This window comes from Simochromis diagramma, unplaced genomic scaffold (assembly GCF_900408965.1).
Source record: "Simochromis diagramma unplaced genomic scaffold, fSimDia1.1 OVJJ01000707.1, whole genome shotgun sequence".
In the NCBI taxonomy this organism is placed as follows: domain Eukaryota; kingdom Metazoa; phylum Chordata; class Actinopteri; order Cichliformes; family Cichlidae; genus Simochromis; species Simochromis diagramma.
Genome location: NW_024387108.1, coordinates 26,586 through 47,427, shown reverse-complemented (window position 1 = coordinate 47,427; position 20,842 = coordinate 26,586). Strand labels below are relative to the sequence as shown.

Sequence of the window (20,842 nt, the reverse complement as noted above, 5' to 3'; positions counted from 1 at the left end):
GCGGACAGTGTACTCCCGAACCATCTGGTCCATCACATCCACGCCACACTTTGTTTTGTTGTAAAGGGTGACAGTGTTTGGCTTCCTTTTGGTAGTGTTGGGAAGCTGGGAAGAAGGCAAGAAAAGAACAGTTGCTTTGGACACAACCCTCCACACCTAGCCCTGGAAAAAGAGCCATGTGTCAGGTCAAACACAAATGCAAGAACAATCATGCCACTGTGCGATGTGTTCACTGCTACAGATACACATGTGGTAAATGCAGACTACAGATACCATGGCAGTGCCAGGATTGTGAGTGATTGCTGAAAATGTTGAAATGTACTCACTCACTTTTGATTATTATTTGTAAATATGTGTACAAATGGTTGGTTTTTTGTACTGTTTTTATCAATAAATCTCAGCAACAAAGGACATACACCCATGTGTGTTGATTTCTCCCTAAGATGGCAAACTGAAACACTCCAAGTTGGTGACTTTTGGAGATTTATTTCCCTGGATGATTGAGATTGCATCAAGACGAACACAAAAGGAAGTTCACAGCTTTTAGCAGCTCCCCCACCCCCTCATTCACACACCCCCACTCCCCTCCAGAATTCCCAGATAACAACCTAATTTACATATGAATGACTAGACAATTTAGCTTCCACTTGGCTGAAGCTAAAGCCTAGCTAAAAGCCTACCAGCCATTTGGCTGGAAGGCGGGTTTTAAAGGTAGAAGGCTGGGCACTGCTGCTCTCGGGGGACTCTAAGTGTAAAGAAGAGATTGGAACACCTGAATCAAACAATTTGGATGGTTGGGTAAACCATGTAATTTACCTCCAGTTCACTGCCTTTGTCTACTCTTCATTGTTGTACTGTCTAATAAAGGTGAAGAAAATGCCCCCTCCCCAAAAAAAATCTTTTAAAAGATCAAATTAATAGAATGTAGCAACTTAACCTTCTTTAATAAAGAATTTGATTGTTTTAGTCATTAATTAGATTGACAGAAACTCTGCTTTAAGATTCCCTAATTTCTAACCTGATCTAAGATCAGTTTTCACTGATAAGTAATTGGCTTCCTACATGTTTTACTTACTGTCAGAGTTCATTAATAGTTTCACCTTTAACTTAAAAAATGCAGGAGAGTTTCCAATATTTTTTTATAAATTCATAAAGTTTTATCAGTAAAAGCGAACATGCTATAAGAAATGCAACTAAATTGTGCCAGTAAGAATTAAATTGTTATGAATGATCAGAATAAGATGAGCTGGGAAACAATGAAAGATGAATTGACCCTGTTCTGGTCTGAATCCATGATCCGTGTTGTATCCATTCCATCAGACATGGTTTCCTGATTCATTACAGAGCCTTTGATTCCTTTGGACAGATTCAACTCTGGCTGACCCACCGAGACCAATTTTGATCATTTAAGTAGAAAATATGATTGATATTTTCATACCTATGAATTTGTCAGACACATGTTGTCTGTCTGAACTACAGTTTTTAAGATATATAAATAAATGTATCCATCCTGCTGCACTGACATCCGAACAGAATATCTTCTTGGTGCCTCCTGGGTGAGGTGTTCTGGGCTTGTCCTGCGCACCTCCAGCACAGGTGGCCTTTGATGGTATTTATATTTATTTATGGTTCAGAACTACAACTTACTAAGTAGTACTAATGTAGTCTTTGTCTTGGTAGTAATGCAAGGGGTTTATTATTCAAAGTGTGAAACTTCTTGTAACTGTGTGTTTTTTTTTAAGAGTTACACAAACTTGTTATTAATTATAATTATATTTTATACAGTTACAGGTCATTTGAATGAGGTAGTTTTTAAATTTCTTCTTCAGAAGATGTTGCCAAGCGCAATTGAAATATAGTTTTCTGTGAAAAACAGTTGTTCTCATACTTTAAGCAACTACAAATCTTTCTTCTCCTTACTGTTTCCTCACTTATGCTGTGCTGCTCTGTCAATATTTCATAAACCTGTTATGCAACTACTGGAGGCGTGTCAGCTATGGAGCTATAAGTATTGAGTTCAACAGAAATATTCACATTCATCGCTCTCACCTCTGCCAGGACAATACTTCAATAAAATATGGCTTTATTTCCACAAGGTAAGCTCTACCTGTGTATAGTTAATATCCCAAACTGAGATTCTGAGATGTTGAGCTATTGATTTCTGGCATGGTAAATAGTTCCGGGGAAATCTGTGTTTCAGGTCCTGACTATTTTCCTTTGAAAAGTGTCAAAATTTCCCAGTTTCACTGAGGTTCTTGTTGCACCCTTGTGTATATGGGTTAAATCAAATTAGTTAACTGTGTTTCAGGTCCTGACTTGAGGATTGTGCTGATTGGAAAAACTGGTGTGGGAAAAAGTGCTGTTGGAAACACCATCCTGCGAGAAAAATGTTTCCTTTCTTCTCCCAGTTCAGAGTCAGTGACTGAATCTTGTGAACAACATGTGAAGAAGTTTGGTAACAGAGTAGTTAGTGTGGTAGACACACCAGGCATTCTGGACACGGGAAAATCCGCAGAAATCATCAAAAAAGAAATTGTGAGATGTATTGAAATCTCCTGTCCAGGTCCTCACGTGTTCCTGCTGGTTATCCAAGTCGGTCGATTCACCAAAGAAGAAAAAAACTCTGTGGAAGCCCTCCAGGAGCTGTTTGGTCCAAGGGCTAACGATCACATGATTGTGTTGTTCACCCGCGGTGGTGATCTTGGAGACATGACCATAGAGCAATATGTAAATAACGGCCACCAAGGTCTTAAAGTCATTACCAAAAGATGTGGAGATAGGTTCCACGTCTTTGAAAACACAAACAGTGACAGAAAGCAAGTGAATGAGCTAATCAGCAAGATTGATCGCATGGTGGCTGAGAACACGCGCATGTACTACACAGATGAGATGTTTCAAGAGGTGGAGGCCGCACGGAAAATGGGAATGCGTGTCACTAAGTACAGGTTCCTTGCTCCATTGCACCAGAGCATTTTACGTTTTCATTCCATTCTTGCAAGAGATTAAATCAATGTGATAAACTGTCTAGACACAATCAGCATAATGGAAACAAGACAGCCTGTGTACCCATATGTGAACATATGAAAATGTCTGACACACACTTCGTGTAGATAATTGTGTGTCCTTGGATGCTAATAGGGGTATATTAAAGTTTAATAATAACCATAATGCAAGTTTTGGATCTGATTCTAATCATTAGAGAAAGGTACTTCTTGTATCTATTCTAAATGCAGCAGTCCTAAATCATTGTAGTTTATATGTATAAACACAACTCTATTATTCATTGTAAAAATATGTATTTAAATCCATTTTTTCATCACAATGTTTCTTTAAAAAGTTTAGAGTTCTTTTTGTCTAGAAAATGAAAGTCAAATTAAATAAACATCTATACCTAACAGTCTAATTTGTTGTGTTTTTGTTATTATTAAAAAAGTAGATTCTGCACAGGTCAATTTTATGTGTTCTCTTTAAAAAAAAGATGTTCTTTTCCATTTTTTATGCATTTAAATATTAAGTTACTCATGTTGAATTAAAACAAACCTGATCTATTATAAATCTCATAAACGTACATGTAATGCTACTGGTTTGTACAAAAACTCGTAGAATAAATCTTATTCTCTTGATGAGTGTAACGATAAGAAGTCACTCTTTGGATTGCTGACTAAAGTATAAAATTATTTTTCTGTCTGACCTTATGCAACACATGATCAAAAAAGGAATGGTAGGGATGGGACACTCGACACTGACGTTTCAACACAGTGTTACGCTTCTGAAGTGCAGATTTTTCTAAACACTGCTCTGAAGTGTGGTTAGAAACACCAAGGATGTGTGATCATAATTTAATTTAAGGTTTTAGTACACTTGACCTGATTTATTCAGCATTGTGCCCTCACTCAATCTCCTCGATGGTCAGGGATTTTTTTCCTGCAATCAGACTTCTGATCAGTGCAGGATGGCGAGCTGCCTGACCTCTGTGCCGTTGCTGTAGGACCAATAAAATCCTTATGAATCAATAAATGAACTTAAACTCTGTACCTGTTTGGAACATGGCCTATCATAGGTCAAATGAACTTGACTTGAATTTGTCCAACTTCCTTCTTGACCAAATTGTTTGTTTATCATCATTCTTATTCTTATTCTTATTCTTATTTACTTTACTGTGTTACATGTGGTGAGCCAGCCAGGTTTCTTTATGTGTGGGTAGTTTTGGGTCATACACGTAAATTCTTCTTATTTTTCTTTTGAAAAATCAAAAATGTATTCTGTTTACATTCCGGCATAAATATATCACAGTCTGTGATGCCGATGAGGAAAAATTCCTGACTGCTTGTGTAGCTGGCGCAACGACGATCGTCTTCACCTCCTGCCAGTCAGTTTTTCACTGACCAGCAGGGGGCATGACCCTGTCAAAGTCAGACTCCGACTCTGAGAGTGTTACAACACTCAAACTCTGGTAATTGGTGATTCTGTTCTCAGACATGTGAAGGACCAATAAAATCCTTATGAATCAATAAATGAACTTAAACTCTGTACCTGCTTGGAACATGACACCGGCAACCATAGTCAATTGTCTTCCAGGGGCCAGAGCAGGCGACATTGAGGGAAATGTAAAACTGCTGGCTAAGGGTAAACGTAAATACAGTAAGATCATAATTCACGTCGGCAGCAATGACACCCGGTTATGCCAATCGGAGGTCACTAAAATCAATATTGAATCGGTGTGTAACTTTGCCAAAACAATGTCGGACTCTGTAGTTTTCTCTGGTTCCCTCCCCAATCAGACCAGGAGTGACATGTTTAGCCGCATGTTCTCCTTAAATTGCTGGCTGTCTGAGTGGTGTCCCAGAAACGATGTGGGCTTCATAGATAATTGGCAAACCTTCTGGAGGAAACCTGATCTTGTTAGGAGAGACGGCATCCATCCCACTTTGGATGGAGCAGCTCTCATTTCTAGAAATATGGACCAATTTATTAAACCCCCCAAAATATGACTATCCAGAGTTGGGACCAGGAAGCAGAGTTGCAGTCTTACACGCCTCTGCAGTTTCTCTCCTCCTGCTACCCCCCCAAAAACCCATCTCCATTGAGACTGTGTCAGCTTCCAAAAAGACAAAAAACAAACTAAAAACCAGCAACAAACAACCTAAACATAAAAAACAAAAAGAAAGAACAATAAAGTATCCACATCTGAACCAAAGAGTAACACAGTGAAATGTGGATTATTAAATATTAGGTCTCTCTCCTCCAAGTCTCTGTTAGTACATGACTTAATAATTGATCAACAAATCGATTTACTCTGCCTTACAGAAACCTGGTTGCAGCAGGATGATTATGTTAGTTTAAATGAATCAACACCCCCGAGTCATTCTAACTACCAGAAATCTCGAAGCACAGGCCGAGGGGGCGGTGTGGCAGCAATTTTTCACACCAGCCTATTAATTAACCAAAGACCCAGACAGACTTTTAATTCATTTGAAAGCCTGATGCTTAGCCTCATCCACCCCAGCTGTAAAACTCAGAAACCAGTCTTACTTGTTATCATCTATCGTCCACCTGGGCCTGACACAGAGTTTCTGTCTGATTTCTCAGACTTTTTATCTGATTGAGTTCTGAGCTCAGATAAAATAATTATTGTGGGTGATTTTAACATCCATGTAGATGCTAAAAATGACAGCCTCAACATGGCATTTAATCTGTTATTAGACTCAATTGGTTTCTCTCAAAATGTAAAAGAACCCACCCACCACTTTAATCACACTCTAGATCTTGTTTTAACATATGGCATAGAAACTGAACATTTAACAGTGTTTCCTGAAAACCCTCTGCTGTCTGATCATTTCCTGATAACATTTACATTTACAATAATTGATTACACAGCGGTGAAGAGTAGACTTTATCAAAGTAGATGTCTTTCTGAAAGCGCTGTAACTAAGTTTAAGAATATAATCCACCCACTGTTATCATCTTCAATGCCCTGTACCAACACAGAGCAGAGCAGCTATCTGAACGCTACCCCAACAGAGGTCGATTATCTTGTTAATAATTTCACCTCCTCACTACGTACGACTCTGGATACTGTAGCTCCAGTGAAAACTAAGGCCTCAAATCAGAAGTACCTGACTCTGTGGTATAATTCTCAAACACGTACCCTAAAGCAGATGACTCGTAATCTGGAGAGGAAATGGCGTGTCACAAATTTAGAGGATCATCATTTAGCCTGGAGAAATAGTTTGCTGCTTTATAAGAAAGCCCTCCGCAAAGCCAGAACATCTTACTATTCATCACTGATTGAAGAAAATAAGAACAACCCCAGGTTTCTCTTCAGCACTGTAGCCAGGCTGACAAAAAGTCAGAGCTCTTTTGAGCCAACAATCCCTTTAACGTTAACTAGTAATGACTTCATGAACTTCTTCACAAATAAAATCTTATCATCAGAGAAAAAATTACCAGTAATCATCCCACAGATGTAATATTATCTACAGCTACTCTTAGTACCATTGATGTTAAGTTAGACTCTTTTTCTCCAATTGATCTTTCTGAGTTAACTTCAATAATTACTTCCTCCAAACCATCAACGTGTCTTTTAGACCCCATTCCTACAAAACTGCTCAAAGAAGTCCTGCCATTAATTAATTCTTCGATCTTAAATATGATCAACCTATCTCTAATGATCGGCTATGTACCACAGGCCTTCAAGCTAGCTGTAGTTAAACCTTTACTCAAAAAGCCATCTCTAGACCCAGCAGTCTTAGCTAATTATAGGCCAATCTCCAACCTTCCTTTCATATCAAAAATCCTTGAAAGAGTAGTTGTCAAACAGCTAACAGATCATCTGCAGAGGAATGGTTTATTTGAAGAGTTTCAGTCAGGTTTCAGAGCTCATCACAGCACAGAAACAGCTTTAGTGAAGGTTACAAATGATCTTCTTATGGCCTCTGACAGTGGACTCATCTCTGTGCTTGTCCTGCTAGACCTTAGCGCAGCATTCGATACTGTTGACCATAATATCCTATTAGAGCGATTAGAACATGCTGTAGGTATTACAGGTACTGCACTGCAGTGGTTTGTATCATATCTATCTAATAGACTCCAATTTGTGCATGTAAAGGGAGAGTCCTCTTCACACACTGAGGTTAATTATGGAGTTCCACAGGGTTCAGTGCTAGGACCAATTCTGTTTACATTATACATGCTTCCCTTAGGCAGCATCATTAGAAGACATAGCATACATTTACACTGCTATGCAGATGACACCCAGCTCTATCTGTCCATGAAGCCAGATAACACACACCAATTAGTTAAACTGCAGGAATGTCTTAAAGACATAAAGACCTGGATGGCCGCTAACTTTCTGCTTCTTAATTCAGATAAAACTGAGGTTATTGTACTCGGCCCTGAAAATCTTAGAAATATGGTATCTAACCAGATTCTTACTCTGGATGGCATTACCTTGGCCTCCAGTAACGCTGTGAGGAACCTTGGAGTCATTTTTTACCAGGACATGTCCTTCAATGCACATATTAAACAAATATGTAAGACTGCGTTCTTCCATTTGCGCAACATCTCTAAAGTTAGAAATATCCTGTCTCAGAGTGACGCTGAAAAACTAGTTCATGCATTTATTACTTCCAGGCTGGACGACTGTAATTCATTATTATCAGGAAGTCCAAAAAACTCGCTGAAAAGCCTTCAGCTAATCCAAAATGCTGCAGCAAGAGTACTGACAGGGACTAGAAAGAGAGAGCATATTTCTCCTGTTTTGGCTTCCCTTCATTGGCTTCCTGTTAAATCCAGAATTGAATTCAAAATCCTGCTCCTCACATACAAGGTCTTAAATAATCAGGCCCCATCTTATCTTAATGACCTTGTAGTACCATATCACCCTATTAGAGCACTTCGCTCTCGCTCTGCAGGCCTACTTGTTGTTCCTAGAGTATTTAAAAGTAGAATGGGAGGCAGAGACTTCAGTTTTCAGGCCCCTCTTCTGTGGAACCAGCTTCCAGTTTGGATTCAGGAGACAGACACTATCTCTACTTTCAAGATTAGGCTTAAAACTTTCCTTTTTGCTAAAGCATATAGTTAGGGCTAGACCAGGTGACCCTGAATCCTCCCTTAGTTATGCTGCAATAGATGTAGGCTGCCGGGGGATTCCCATGATGCATTGAGTTTTTCCTTTCCAGTCACCTTTCTCACTCACTATGTGTTAATAGACCTCTCTGCATTGAATCATATCTGTTATTAACCTCTGTCTCTCTTCCACAGCATGTCTTTCATCTTGTCTTCCTTCTTTCACCCCAACCGGTCGCAGCAGATGGCCGCCCCTCCCTGAGCCTGGTTCTGCCGGAGGTTTCTTCCTGTTAAAAGGGAGTTTTTCCTTCCCACTGTCACCAAAGTGCTTGCTCATAGGGGGTCATATGATTGTTGGGTTTTTCTCTGTATTTATTATTGTGCGATCTACGGTACAATATAAAGCGCCTTGAGGCGACTTTTGTTGTGATTTGGCGCTGTATAAATAAAATTGAATTGAATTGAATTGAATTGTTGCCATGAACGTCGCACTCGCTTACGTCATTGTCATGAGACACTCACGAAAAAAAAAATCACGGTTTTAGTAACGCAGCAACGCAGCGTGCTTACGGGAAAGTAACGGTAATCAAATTACCTTTTTTTGCAACAGTAATCCCTTACTTCACTCGTTACTTGAAAAAAGTAATCGAATTACAGTAACGCATTACGTTACTGCCCATCTCGGGACATGACGGAGCTAAAAGACAGAGAGCGATAAAGAGACAGAGAGAGAGATAGCACGAGGTGCAGAGAGACAGAAGCCCCAGATAATCATACAGAGACATGACTGGGGAAACAGGTGGCGTGGGCCAGAATGGAGAATTCCAACGCCAAAAACAGTGAGCAAGTGAGTCCAAAAACAAAGTAAGAAAATAAGTCCTGGAGATTGACTGCATGCTTCACAGGGGACTGACGGAAGTGATGGGACAGTTAAGGTGGCTTAAGTGGAGGCTAGCATCAGCAGAAGCAACAAAACTTGGGTGGCTTGGACTAGGACCAGACACTGCAGAGACAGATCAGGACCAAATGGCGCAGAGACCTCTAGCTGAGATTGAGCAGGACCAGATGGTGGGAGGACCTCTGGCTAAGACTGATGATCTGCCTGGGGCTGCACAGGGTATGCAGCAGGCCCAGGTGACTCAGGATGAGCTGGCTCAGGGGAGAAAAACAGTCTTTACATGTGCAGCCAAGGGGTCACAAAAGCCTTTAGAAGTCCAAGAGAAAGCAACATTCTAATTTATTTTAGGTTCCAAAATTAAATAAAGTTTGAAGTTTGTAATGCTCAAAGTGTTTGTAAGGAAGAAAGAGAATTGTATTGATTGAAGTGATTGTTGATTGAGCATTAAACACCAAGTGTTGTTCTTCCTTCAGCCCGAAGATCAAAGAGTTGGGGTTTTTAACATAAGCTTGTTGTCTTGAATCTGAGTTTTGATCTGTGTGTTTCCTGTTTTATTTTGATAGTCCTTGCCCTAGATCAGTGTGTCTAGTTTTGCTTCTCCTTGTCTCATTATGTATGATAAGTCCCAGCTGTGTTTCCACCTGTTCCCAATCCTCTCATTATCCAGCCTGTGTATTATAGTCCTCAGTCTTCCCCTGCTTGTTTTTGTGTCATTAACCTTCATGTGGCCTCTCTGATGTGTGTTTTCCTCTGTGCTTCCTAGTTCTTTGTTCTTAGTTTTGTTTCCCTATTCTTAGGTTTTTGGTTTGAGTTTCCAGTTTCTTGTTTTTGGCTTAGTTTTGTATTAGTATGGACTTTGTTCCCAGCAATAAAGGTGCCGCTTTGAGTTTAATTCCTCTCTGTGTATGAGTCCTGTGCTTGGATTCTACTTCCTGCCTGCCACACAGCGTAAACATGACAATAGGATTAAGACAAAGCTGGAAACTTGGACCCTGTGCAGCTGGTTAGAAAGATTACGTAAAGTACCCTCTGAAGGTACTTTAGGTAGAAGATAGTCCGTAGTGTGGATGCAGCACTACGGACAACCCCTACTACGACCATCACCGAAATCAGCCAGCTGATCTACAGCATGGCATAGCAGTGATCAATGAGATGCTTTGCTACAAGATGAACAGCTACAAGGAATAGTACCCTCCATGGATAAGGAGACTAGATGCCAAGATCAAGGTAGCACGGAGGGAAGTTAGCCAAGTATTGGACCTGCAGAAGGTTCAATGAAGAAGGCGCCTAGGAGGTACATCAGAGAGCTTAAAGGCAGGAGAATATGCCTGGAGTGAATGAGACATTGATTCACTTATCCACACCACAAGGATATAGAGCAACAACATTGGAATGTCATTCGGAGTGGAGAAGTGTAGTTGTATGGTAACAAAGAGAGGGAAAGTAGTCAGAAGTAAGGGGACTGCACTACCAGAAGGCAACATTGCAGACATCAAGGACAGCTACCAGTACCTGTGTCATGGCTGGGATGGCCAGTGTGCTTAAGGAGCGGACCTAAAAGTAGGAAACACAAGGGGCAGACCTGAAGCTAAAGAAAAAGCAAGAATTTTATTCTTGCTGTTAGAAAAACATAGAAACAAAATGGCAATGGTGAAAACTAAATTACAACCTAAACTGGGAAAGCTAAAGCTAGACATATAAACGTAAAATATAAACGGGAACATGAGCATGAACCTAAGAAAACCGGGACTTGAGATGACATGAATTCCAGGAACATGAGGTGAGGCAAACAGACGACCTGACAATGAACAGAGGGAGAAAAAAAGACTTAAATACACATGAGAGTAATGAGGGAAGTGCAAACACCTGGGGGAACACATGACGCCAAAGGGGAAAGAAAACTAAACACACTAACCATGGAAAATGGGACGCTTCAATATAAAACAGGAAACATAATGGGAAGTAGATATGGCAACATGAGCTTGACAACATGGAACACACAGATATGAATCACATGACAGTCTGGGGAGACATGGAACACAAGGAGAGACACATCAGAACAGATAAGGGAAACAAAAGCACAGGCATAACTAAAAGTTAAACATAGAGGACAAGACAGACTACACAGAGAACAGACAAAGACTCAAAACTAAAAGGACTTTGATGATATCATAGATTAGACTAAATCTTAACTAAAAATAATGCAATAACTTAACATATTCAAATATAACCTAAGAAATAAAAAAACTAAAAAAACTTAGAATGCTGGATCGTAAAAACCCAAATCCCTGACAACCTGGGAATCTCACAGGGAAATGTGAATAACGAAGAGGCCGCTAATAAAGCTACAACCACCAAATACCTGCAAGGCAAGTCCTGATGAGTCAACTGAATGGCAAGAACAAGATCTGGGCTATCAAAACCTATTACCCTGTACTGTAGCACTGTAAGCTAAGTGAAGGGAAGTAGGCTGAATACTAGTGAGCGCTTAGTGAATACCTCAGCAACAGAAACCCAAGAAAGAAAGGAGCAATAGGAGGAAGCATCATGGAAGGACATGCCCCTGCATGGTATATACCACTGGCAGATAGAGAAAGTGGCTGATATCCAGAAATCCTACCAGTGGATGAATAAAGCTGGATGGAAAGACAGCACAGAGGAAATAACCATGGCACCATAGGCTTAAGCTCTAAGTACAAGACCCATAGAGGCAGGGGTCTACCACACCAGGCAAGATGCCAGGTGCAGGCTGTGTAAAGATGCCCTTGAGATAATCCGACACATAACAGCAGGGTGCAAGATGCTAGCAGGCAAGGCATACTTGTAATGCCATAGCCAAGTTGCTGGCATAGTATACAAAAACATCTGGCCTGGAAGTCCCATGTCAAAAATGGGAAGGGTGGCCAAGAATGACCGAGGTAAGATCCTGTGGGACTTCCAGATACAGACAGACAAACTGGTGATGGCTAACCAACCGGACATAGTGGTGGTAGACAAGCAGAGGAAGATGGCAGTAGTGCTAGATGAAGTTATACCAAACGACAGTCTGGAAGTACCAAGGGCTCAGAAAAGAACTGAGAGAAGAACTCGAGAGGACGTGGAGGTTGAAGGTAATAGTGGCTACAGAGGTAATCGGAGCACTCAGTGTAGTGACCCCCAAGCTAGGCAAGTGGCTCCAGTAGATCCCAGGAACAACATCTCTGTTCAGAAGAGTGCGGTCCCAGGAACAGCAAAGTTACTGTGCAGGACAAGGTCTCTGGAAGAGGACCCAAGCTTGAAGGATAGACTGCCTGCAGGGGTGAGAGGGAAATTAACTTACAGTATATATATATATGCTACCAGTCAAAAGTTTAGACACATCTTCTCAATTGATGTCTTTTCTTTATTTTCACGACTATTTACATTGTAGATTCCTACTGAGGGCATCAAAACTATGGGTGAAAATATATGGAATTATGTAGTAAACAAAAAAGTGTGAAATTATTTAAATATATATTTTAGATTCTTCAAAATAACCACCCTTTACTTTGTTTACTGTTTTGCACTCTCTTGGTGTTCTCTCAATGAGCTTTCAGTCACCTGAAATGCTTTTTAAACAGTCTTGAAGGAGTTCCCAAACATGCTCAGCACTTGTTGGTCCTTTTGCCTTCACTATGCGGTCGATCTCATCCCAAATCATCTTGATTGGGTTTAGGTCAGGTGACTGTGGAGGCCAGGCCATTTGGTCAGAGAAGTCCATCTCCTCCTTCCTGGTGTTTCTTGGCCCAAACAAATCTCTTCTGCTTGTTGCTTTTCCTTAGTAGCTATTTGCTTTCTTAGGAGCTATTTGACCATAAATGCCTGATTTATCCAGTCTCCTCTGAACAGTTGTTGTTGGGGTGGTTCTCATGTGAGCCAATTTCGTTTTAGTGCAGATGGTTTTTGTGACTGCGCTCGGGGATGCATTTAAAGTTATAGCAATTTTCCAGACTGATTGACCTTCAGTTCTTAAAGTAATAATGGACTGTCGTTTCTATTTATTTAGGTGATTTAGGTTCTTGCCATAATATGAATTCTAACAGTTATCAGATAGGGCTGCCAGCTGACTAGTGAACTGAGTGCTCAATATGCTCAAGACATTCATGTTTTGCAATTTTCAGTAGGGTCATGGTTTAAACACTGCTAACAAATCCACAGAACAGAAAAAGGACCGAACTCAAAAACAGTATGTCCTCAGTGCAGGTTGACATTCAGAAAAATCAAATGCCTCAGATTGGCTGGTTTGATTTGGTTTCTCTTTTTAGTTAGTGTCTGCTTCTTTAAACTCAAGCCAGGTGCTGCATCGTTTATGGGTGTCAGTCACATTTATGTGTTTTTGCAATGCACTTGCACTCTCCTCTTCACCGTTGTCTACCGTCTCACTCAGTGACTGAGGGGTATTGATGTGAGGAGCAATCCTGAAATACCGATACTTCCGATACCAGTATTTCATGTTGCAGGATCAATTCCTGCTCAATTCCGTTTTAAATCATAAATATGACATACAGACAAAAGTAATAATAAAGTACTAAATAATTAAACATTAGCTATTAATTCTGTTGTCTTTCAAAGGAGAAACATCAAACTGAAATGTTTGTAAAGTCCCTTTATTGAGTTTCTCCTCACAAGTGGGTGTGAAACATATTCAAAGTAAAACAAGCAAGCAAGCAAAAAACTTCCACAACCAACTCTGAAGTGAAACAGTGGCATTAACACTGAATTTTGGAGCAAAGGAAAACATGAACATTCCTCAGTACTTGTTAGCCCATTAGCACGGGTGAATGAAAACATTTTGGGTGTAACCCACAGGTGTTACATCACTGCCCACCTTTCTGTTATAATTGTTTGAGTCTCATGCCAGCATGTTCGTTCTTCTACAGGAAGCTGATGACTCTCACGAGATGTCTTATCAAGTGGTGATAGGAGATTAGGGTTGGGTTAACAGCTGAATTATCAGAGCAGATCTGACTAAGCAGGGTTTCTGTTTAGTAACAGGCTCATTACATTGAACAAAAACATAGAAATTCTTCTCAAATCAAAAGTAAAAGCTGTTGTGCAGTTTACTTCCTGCATAGTGATCTAGCCACATTGAAGGTTTTCTGAATCTCTACAACATTAACTCACAATATCTGAATCAAATGATGAGTAAATACTGTTATACTGTTGTGGGGACGTAACAACAGTATAAAACAATAATTCCATGAAATATACGACGCACATAACAACATTTACAACATCTTTTGCCCTATTTTGCTTTCTTATTTGAATGGAGAAGGAGAACATGGACAGTCTCAGCAGTCTCTCTATAATCTTTTATCTTTAGTATCTTTACTTCAGAACATTGAAAACAGCAAAGGGCTAGAGGTGGGGTATCCATTTCTATTTTTATAGAAAAACGTCCTGTTAAGGTCCCTGAGTTTGTTCCCAGTGTTTTGTGTTTTTTTGGGATTTTTGAATCTTTGTTGTATTGTGTTTTGAGAAGTGAGTTATTTTTCTTGTTCTTAGTCTTAGTTCTTCTTTGGATCTGCCTCCAAACTGTCAAAGGTAAATGTACTCACGTGAGCAGGATTTCCGAGATACTTATGCGAGCTGGAGGCCATCACTCGATCAAGCAACAGAATCACATTTTCTGCAAAAAGTAAAGATGAGATTCTGAGACTACATAAGTGAAAGCCTTCTGCCACTTTACTACACCTAGAAATTCTGTCCATAAAAATCATGAACAGAATCAGTGACAAAGGGCAGCTCTGGCGGAGTCTGACACCTACTGGAAACGAGTCCGCCTAAAAGAGTCTGCCCAGGGGACCAATGGAATATTATCGGTCATGAATTGGTACATTCCTCAGAGTATATATCTCTTACAGGAAAAGTAAATTGACACTGATACATTTCAACATGTGGCTTCCCTCTGTGTGCCTGATACACATGTGAGAGTAACTCCTAAGAAACCACCACCAGGACCTAATTTATGGTGAACACAGGCAATGGCGATAATGAGTCTATCAACAATAATCAAAATATATGATACCTAGTTTTTTGCACATACAGAATTTCCATAAATACATGCATCCAACAACAGCCCACATGAATATATCTAAATATCTGAAGATAGAACAAGGAGAGTGTGTGAATGATGGATAGAAAGCACTGAATAAGGCAAGTTATATGAATGCTTTGAGTGCTCAGAGTAGAAAATCGCAATGCAAGAACCAGCCCATTTACCATTAGCAAATTGGCTTTTCTTCATCTGATCCCTTCTACATCCAGAATCAAATTTAAAATCCTTCTCCTCACGTGGAATGTTTTGAGTGATTAGGCCTCATCTTCTCTTGAACATATCATAGTACTGTATCACCTAAATAGAGGACTTTGCTCTCAGATTGGTAAATTGTAAATGGACTCCCATTGCACACTTCAAGTGCTTTATACAACTTACCTAATTCACCCAGTCATACAAGCACCTTTTTCTGTGCTTTCTATCTAACATTCACACATATTCATACTGTGATAGGTGCACTGGAGAGAAACTTGGGGTAAGTAGAAGACGGGACTCGAACCACCACCCTCTACCTCCTGAGCTTACTCACTCACCCCCATTGCTTACTTGTTGTTAATAGGATATTTAAGTAGTACTTAAAATACCTTACAATAGAAAGCACCTTAATGCCACTGTTGTTGTGATGTGGTGCCATATAGATAAAATTGAATTGAATTGAGTCTTAGACCATAGAACAATTGGACACTTTGTACTGAAAATCTTAGTTTTATTAAATTGGTTCCGGTTTACAAAGGTTAACAAGCTTTCATTGCCTCCTTTGACAGAAGTCCAAGAAAAAACATCAGATCATTCTTCTCATCTGTATGTTAATTCAAATGAAATTTATTAAAGAAAACACCAAAGATTCACATTTGTAGCTGTATTAGATCATCTACCTCTTCAAGATACTGATTCGCTCAATGCTCTATTATATGCAAAAAATAATAATTTCCAAGCACTTCAATTTATACATTATTCTGGTCTTTGAGTATTGTGTTTACCACCTTCATTAGTTTTTCAACCTGATCAGGACCTGATTTGTTGTTCTCAAAGAGAACACACCTGTTTCCACACTTTTCAACCATTTTCTTCAGATCAGGTTGGCAAGAATGAAGAAAATCCTCCAAGCCCATTCCCGCCTGCTGCAAGTCGTTTCCTCGGGTGAACAGGATGATTGTTCGTCCTCTAACTTCCCTCCCAAAAGCTTTTTCTAACTTTTCCATGATGTCTCTCTCATCATCTGTAAATCTGCTCACATGCATCACAAGTACAAACACACATGGTCCTGACTCACAGAGTTGTTTGCACCTTTGCACATGTTTGCCCCTAACTGATGGAGCAATGTCATCATCAAACATATCTGGGGTATCAATCACATTTACGTCTACACCACTGATCTCAGTTTGTACATTCTGGCAATTTGTGGTGACGGCCGTTGAACTGGGTCTAGAAACAAAGTGTTTCTGTCCAAGGATGGTGTTCCCACTGGCACTCTTTCCAGTCCCAGCCATTCCCAAAAGAACAAGGTTCACTGTGGTGCCAGTGTGTCGTCCTGCATAAATGTATACCAATAATAATGTAAGTGAAAAAACTTATTATGCTACATTAAAAAAAGAATCAATTAAAAGTGAATGAAATAATTTAAGATTGAGTCTTGTACAGTACTATTAAAACACAAAAGAATGTGGTTACCATTAGTGAATCTTTATTGCATTATTTTTCAAGTACTCTTTGCTTCAGAAATCATATGAACAATGCTGCTTGACTGAAAAACCCACTAGTATGTGCTTTATATAGCAGTTCAAAGAGATAGTGGTTTACCTGTCTTTGCCTCATCAGTGTGTGGTCTTGTTATACATTGTAATCCCACGCACTTCATCAGGAAGCTGGTTGTGTCATAAAAAGTTATAATCATAATAATATGCAAACATTTCAGAGTATCTCTATGAGCTACATTTGCAAAATATTTCATAGCATATATGTACCCCATGAAAAGAGACTTGATTTACATGCTCAAGCTAAATCAAAAGTGCTCGACTTTTAGCTTTTACCTCATATTGTCTGCCGCCGGTTGTCTGTCTTTAGTCTCGTTGCTTCCGTCTTGCCATTTGCTGAAAAAGTTTCCCATGATGCAGGATTTGAACGAATAACCTGCAGGTTCAAATGTCAATGCCAGCACAACTCTTCACTTTTGTTTAAGTATACTCATTTAACAAATTAGTATATCTCTGTTAAATAAATACATTTTTCTGATACTCTTAGACACTCTTGATTAGAAATTATTTTTTATTGCTACAAAGCAAATAAATGTAGAAGCACAACTTACATTAAGTGGAAGTTGTTCAGTCTGTTGAAGCATAACTCTGTGTGACACTGTCTAAAGTCTGCAGACTGCTGTTCTCTGACTGTATAATACTACAGGAGGCGTGTCATCTGTTGAGCTATAAAAAGCAACATGTTTGTTGCAGTTTTAGCATTCATCTCTCACCTGTGCAGTGACAACAGTGAAGAGAAAACATGGCTTCATTTCCACCAGGTAAGACTTATTATTAATCATTGTGTCTTTAATTACTTTCCTTTGAAACATGTCAAAATTTCTCAGTTTCACTTTGGTTCTTGTAAAACTCCTGTATATATGGGTTAAATCAAATTAGTCATTTGTGTTTCAGGTCCTGATTTGAGGATTGTGATGATTGGAAAAACTGGTGTGGGAAAAAGTGCTGTTGGGAACACCATCCTGGGATGTGAGCGTTTCAGATCTTGTCCTTTATCTGCATCAGTGACTGAGTTTTGTGAAAAAGGTGTGACACAGTGGGGTAACAGGGTGATTAGTGTTGTAGACACACCAGGGATCCTGGACACTTCAAAATCAGACGAGTTCATCAAAAGTGAAATCGTTAAATGTGTTGAAGTCTCCTGTCCCGGTCCTCACGTGTTCCTGTTGGTCATCCAAATCGGTCGATTCACAAGAGAAGAGAAAAACTCAGTGGAAGCCCTGCAGGAGCTGTTTGGCCACGAGGCAAACAAGTACATGATTGTGCTCTTCACCCGAGGTGGTGATCTTGGAAGCATGACCATACAGCAGTATGTACGTGACGCTGAGCCAGGGCTTAAACGCATCATCCAAAGCTGTGGAAAAAGGTACCACGTCTTTGACAACACTAGCAACGACAGAAGGCAGGTGGTGGAGTTGGTCAAGAAGATCGACAAAATGATGTCAGTAAATAAGGGCACGCACTACACAGACGCCATGTTTAGAGAGGTGGAGGAAGCACGCAAAAAGGGAGTAACACTGCAGCAGTACAAGTTCACTGAGCCATTGTGCAAACGTATCAAACTTTTTCGCATCATTCTGGGGAAAGATTAAAGTATTGTTATTCTACTGTAATTATTCTATTCTGAATAGGACAGCTTTTATACCTACATGAAATATACAGTTTGTTCATGATCACACACAGAGTGTGCAGGATCAATATATGTTGATTTCCCATAAAGAAATAATAAAGTAAAATATTTTTATGTGACTTTATCTTTTGACTTTGAAGAAGAAAGTATTTGACCGTGAAATAGTGAGCATATAATCATCGTTTTATAATAATCATAACATAAGCTATGCTATTAAAGTATTTATTGTCTCTGTTGCATCTATTCTGATTTGTATATGGGCATCAAATCATGGTGGTTATGTATATATCATACATTTGGGAGACACAAGATAAATTTAGTCAATTAAATATTTTGTGTTAATTCGAACTGTGAATTGTTTTCTGTTTTAAACAATGATGACTTCAGTTTCTATAACGGTGGCACTCTGCCTCTGTTTCACTCTTTTGTACCACCTTTAGAAGTCAGTCCAGCAACAGGCATTTGAAAGGCAAGCAAGACCAGGTACTTTTCTTTTTAAAAAGCTGTTTAATGAAACTTCGAATTAACATGGCAAGACTTGGTCGAAAGACTGTGTTGCCTCCAGCTTATCCAACTCCCGAACTACGTAATTACAGCGTGGCAGAAGCCCAAAATACCAAAAAGCGCACTAGAATTTCGCGCTTCTATATTCTACCCTTTTAACACAACAGTATTTGGAAATTAACTGGAAATTACACACTTATCAACAAAAATCTATATTTCCTTTTTTAAACCAATTAAACCAGCCTTTAATCGGCTCTTACAGTTTCTAATGAGAAGTTTTACTTTGGGTCTATTCTATGGCTGTTTGTATTAAAACATTATGAAAGTTTCCCTTAATCTGAATCTGATTTGACAATTATTCATTTAAAGCTTCAAGCTTCATAAAAACTAATAATCACTCCACTTTCATCAGTTATTTCTGATTCTGAGATGACAATGTCAGAATCAAATGTTCAGCTGCTTCATTCATTATTATGTTTTGCCTGTGTGAATGACAGAAAATTAGATGACTGGTATTGACAGGTTTCTAGGTTTCAGCATCATGAATCATTTCTCCAAGACAATTCACTTTATCACCCAGCCCAAGTGCCCATCCGCCTTGTAGATGGCTCAGCTAATGATGGACCGCTGAGAAAAAGGATAAGAATAACTTTATTGATCCCAAAGCAAAATTCACAAAATTTTATCTGAATTAAGAAGCAGAAAGTTAGCGGCCATCCAGGTCTTTATGTCTTTAAGACATTCCTGCAGTTTAACTAATTGGCGTGTGTTATCTGACTCTCCATTTACATGTACAAATTGGAGTCTATTAGATAGATATGATACAAACCACTGCAGCGCAGTACCTGTAATACCTACAGCATCTTCTAATCGCTCTAATAGGATATTATGGTCGACAGTATCGAACGCTGCACTGAGGTCTAGCAGGACAAGCACAGAGATGAGTCCACTGTCAGAGGCCATAAGAAGATCATTTGTAACCTTCACTAAAGCTGTTTCTGTGCTGTGATGAGCTCTGAAACCTGTTAAGGAATAAACATATATTCTTTGTGCTTATTTTCTGAGTATATTGTTTTATGTATTTTAATATTGAAGGCTTGTAAAGCAAGGCCACTTTTGACTCACAAACTAAGTGAGCCAGAATGAAAAACAGGAAGTTACTGTAGAGCTGTACAAGCATATAAATAAAACAGGAAACCAGACAGAAAAAACAGGAACTAGTAACATATAAGGAGTTGTTTGTATCGAGGCTGTGTGTGACGTGTAAAGTACCAAAATAACACCTATATGAGACACATTTTTAGCTTCTAATGTTACAGATTCTGCAACTGGCTTTGGGCTGTGCAGGGCTCTCTCTTCCGGAAGATGATTGAATGAAGAATTATAAGTGATTTAACACTCCTGAGTCGGGTTTTCTCTGTTCTATCATGGGGATCAAAGAATCGGGTTTAATAAACCTGACTGCAACTCTTCAAATAAGCCATTCCTCTGCAGATGATCTGTTAGCTGTTTGACAACTACTCTTTCAACGATTTTTGAGACAAAAGGAAGGTTGGAGATTGGTCTTTAATTAGCTAAGACAGCTGGGTCTGGAGATGGCTGTTTAAGTTATAACCACTGCCAGCTTGAAAGCCTGTGATGCATAGACAAATAATAGAGATAGAGTGATCATATTTGAGATTGAAGCATTAATGAATAGTAGGACGTTTTAAAGCAGTCTTGTAGGAATGGGGTCATGCAGGGCATTTGTTTTCATGCACATTGTCTTCCACTGACAGAAAAGATAAGATAATGGCGATGAAATGGATTCCTTTCAGTCAGCAACAAAAATCAACATACGTGTTCAAAACAAAACCCATAAAAAAACCATCTGATAATAACAAACAAAACCAAAATCCAGTCTAACTTGTGCA

At 39.4% G+C, this 20,842-nt stretch overlaps 3 protein-coding genes across 3 annotated transcripts; 2 read left to right on the top strand and 1 right to left on the bottom strand.

Annotated features, from left to right (window-relative positions):
- The first annotated feature begins 2,021 nt into the window (after positions 1 to 2,021).
- LOC120743207 (GTPase IMAP family member 7-like) lies at positions 2,022 to 3,382 on the top strand. Its single transcript, XM_040046785.1, has 2 exons — positions 2,022 to 2,096; positions 2,309 to 3,382. Exons 1-2 carry the CDS (start codon positions 2,078 to 2,080, stop codon positions 3,004 to 3,006), a joined length of 717 nt encoding a protein of 238 aa, XP_039902719.1. The 5' UTR covers positions 2,022 to 2,077; the 3' UTR covers positions 3,007 to 3,382.
- A 12,580-nt stretch (positions 3,383 to 15,962) lies between these two features.
- On the bottom strand, positions 15,963 to 17,432 carry LOC120743204 (GTPase IMAP family member 7-like). The gene is made up of 4 exons (XM_040046783.1): positions 17,347 to 17,432; positions 17,072 to 17,171; positions 16,842 to 16,906; positions 15,963 to 16,572 (listed from the first exon to the last, which is right to left on the bottom strand). The coding sequence occupies exons 2-4, from the start codon at positions 17,146 to 17,148 to the stop codon at positions 15,986 to 15,988; spliced, it is 729 nt and encodes a 242-aa protein (XP_039902717.1). The 5' UTR covers positions 17,149 to 17,171; positions 17,347 to 17,432; the 3' UTR covers positions 15,963 to 15,985.
- Positions 17,433 to 17,467: 35 nt separating this feature from the next.
- Positions 17,468 to 19,662, top strand: LOC120743205 (GTPase IMAP family member 7-like). Its single transcript, XM_040046784.1, has 2 exons — positions 17,468 to 17,556; positions 17,690 to 19,662. The coding sequence occupies exons 1-2, from the start codon at positions 17,538 to 17,540 to the stop codon at positions 18,385 to 18,387; spliced, it is 717 nt and encodes a 238-aa protein (XP_039902718.1). The 5' UTR covers positions 17,468 to 17,537; the 3' UTR covers positions 18,388 to 19,662.
- The last annotated feature ends 1,180 nt before the right edge of the window (positions 19,663 to 20,842 follow it).

What these genes read in the sequence shown, in the direction of transcription:
- LOC120743204 (XM_040046783.1), bottom strand. Translation starts at nt 17,148, where the DNA reads ATGGGAAACTTTTTCAGCAAATGGCAAGACGGAAGCAACGAGACTAAA. An exon ending in CCGGCGGCAGACAATATGAG is followed by an intron (nt 16,907 to 17,071) that starts GTAAAAGCTAAA and finishes TGACACAACCAG; the next exon opens with CTTCCTGATGAAGTGCGTGG. An exon ending in CACTGATGAGGCAAAGACAG is followed by an intron (nt 16,573 to 16,841) that starts GTAAACCACTAT and finishes ACATTTATGCAG; the next exon opens with GACGACACACTGGCACCACA.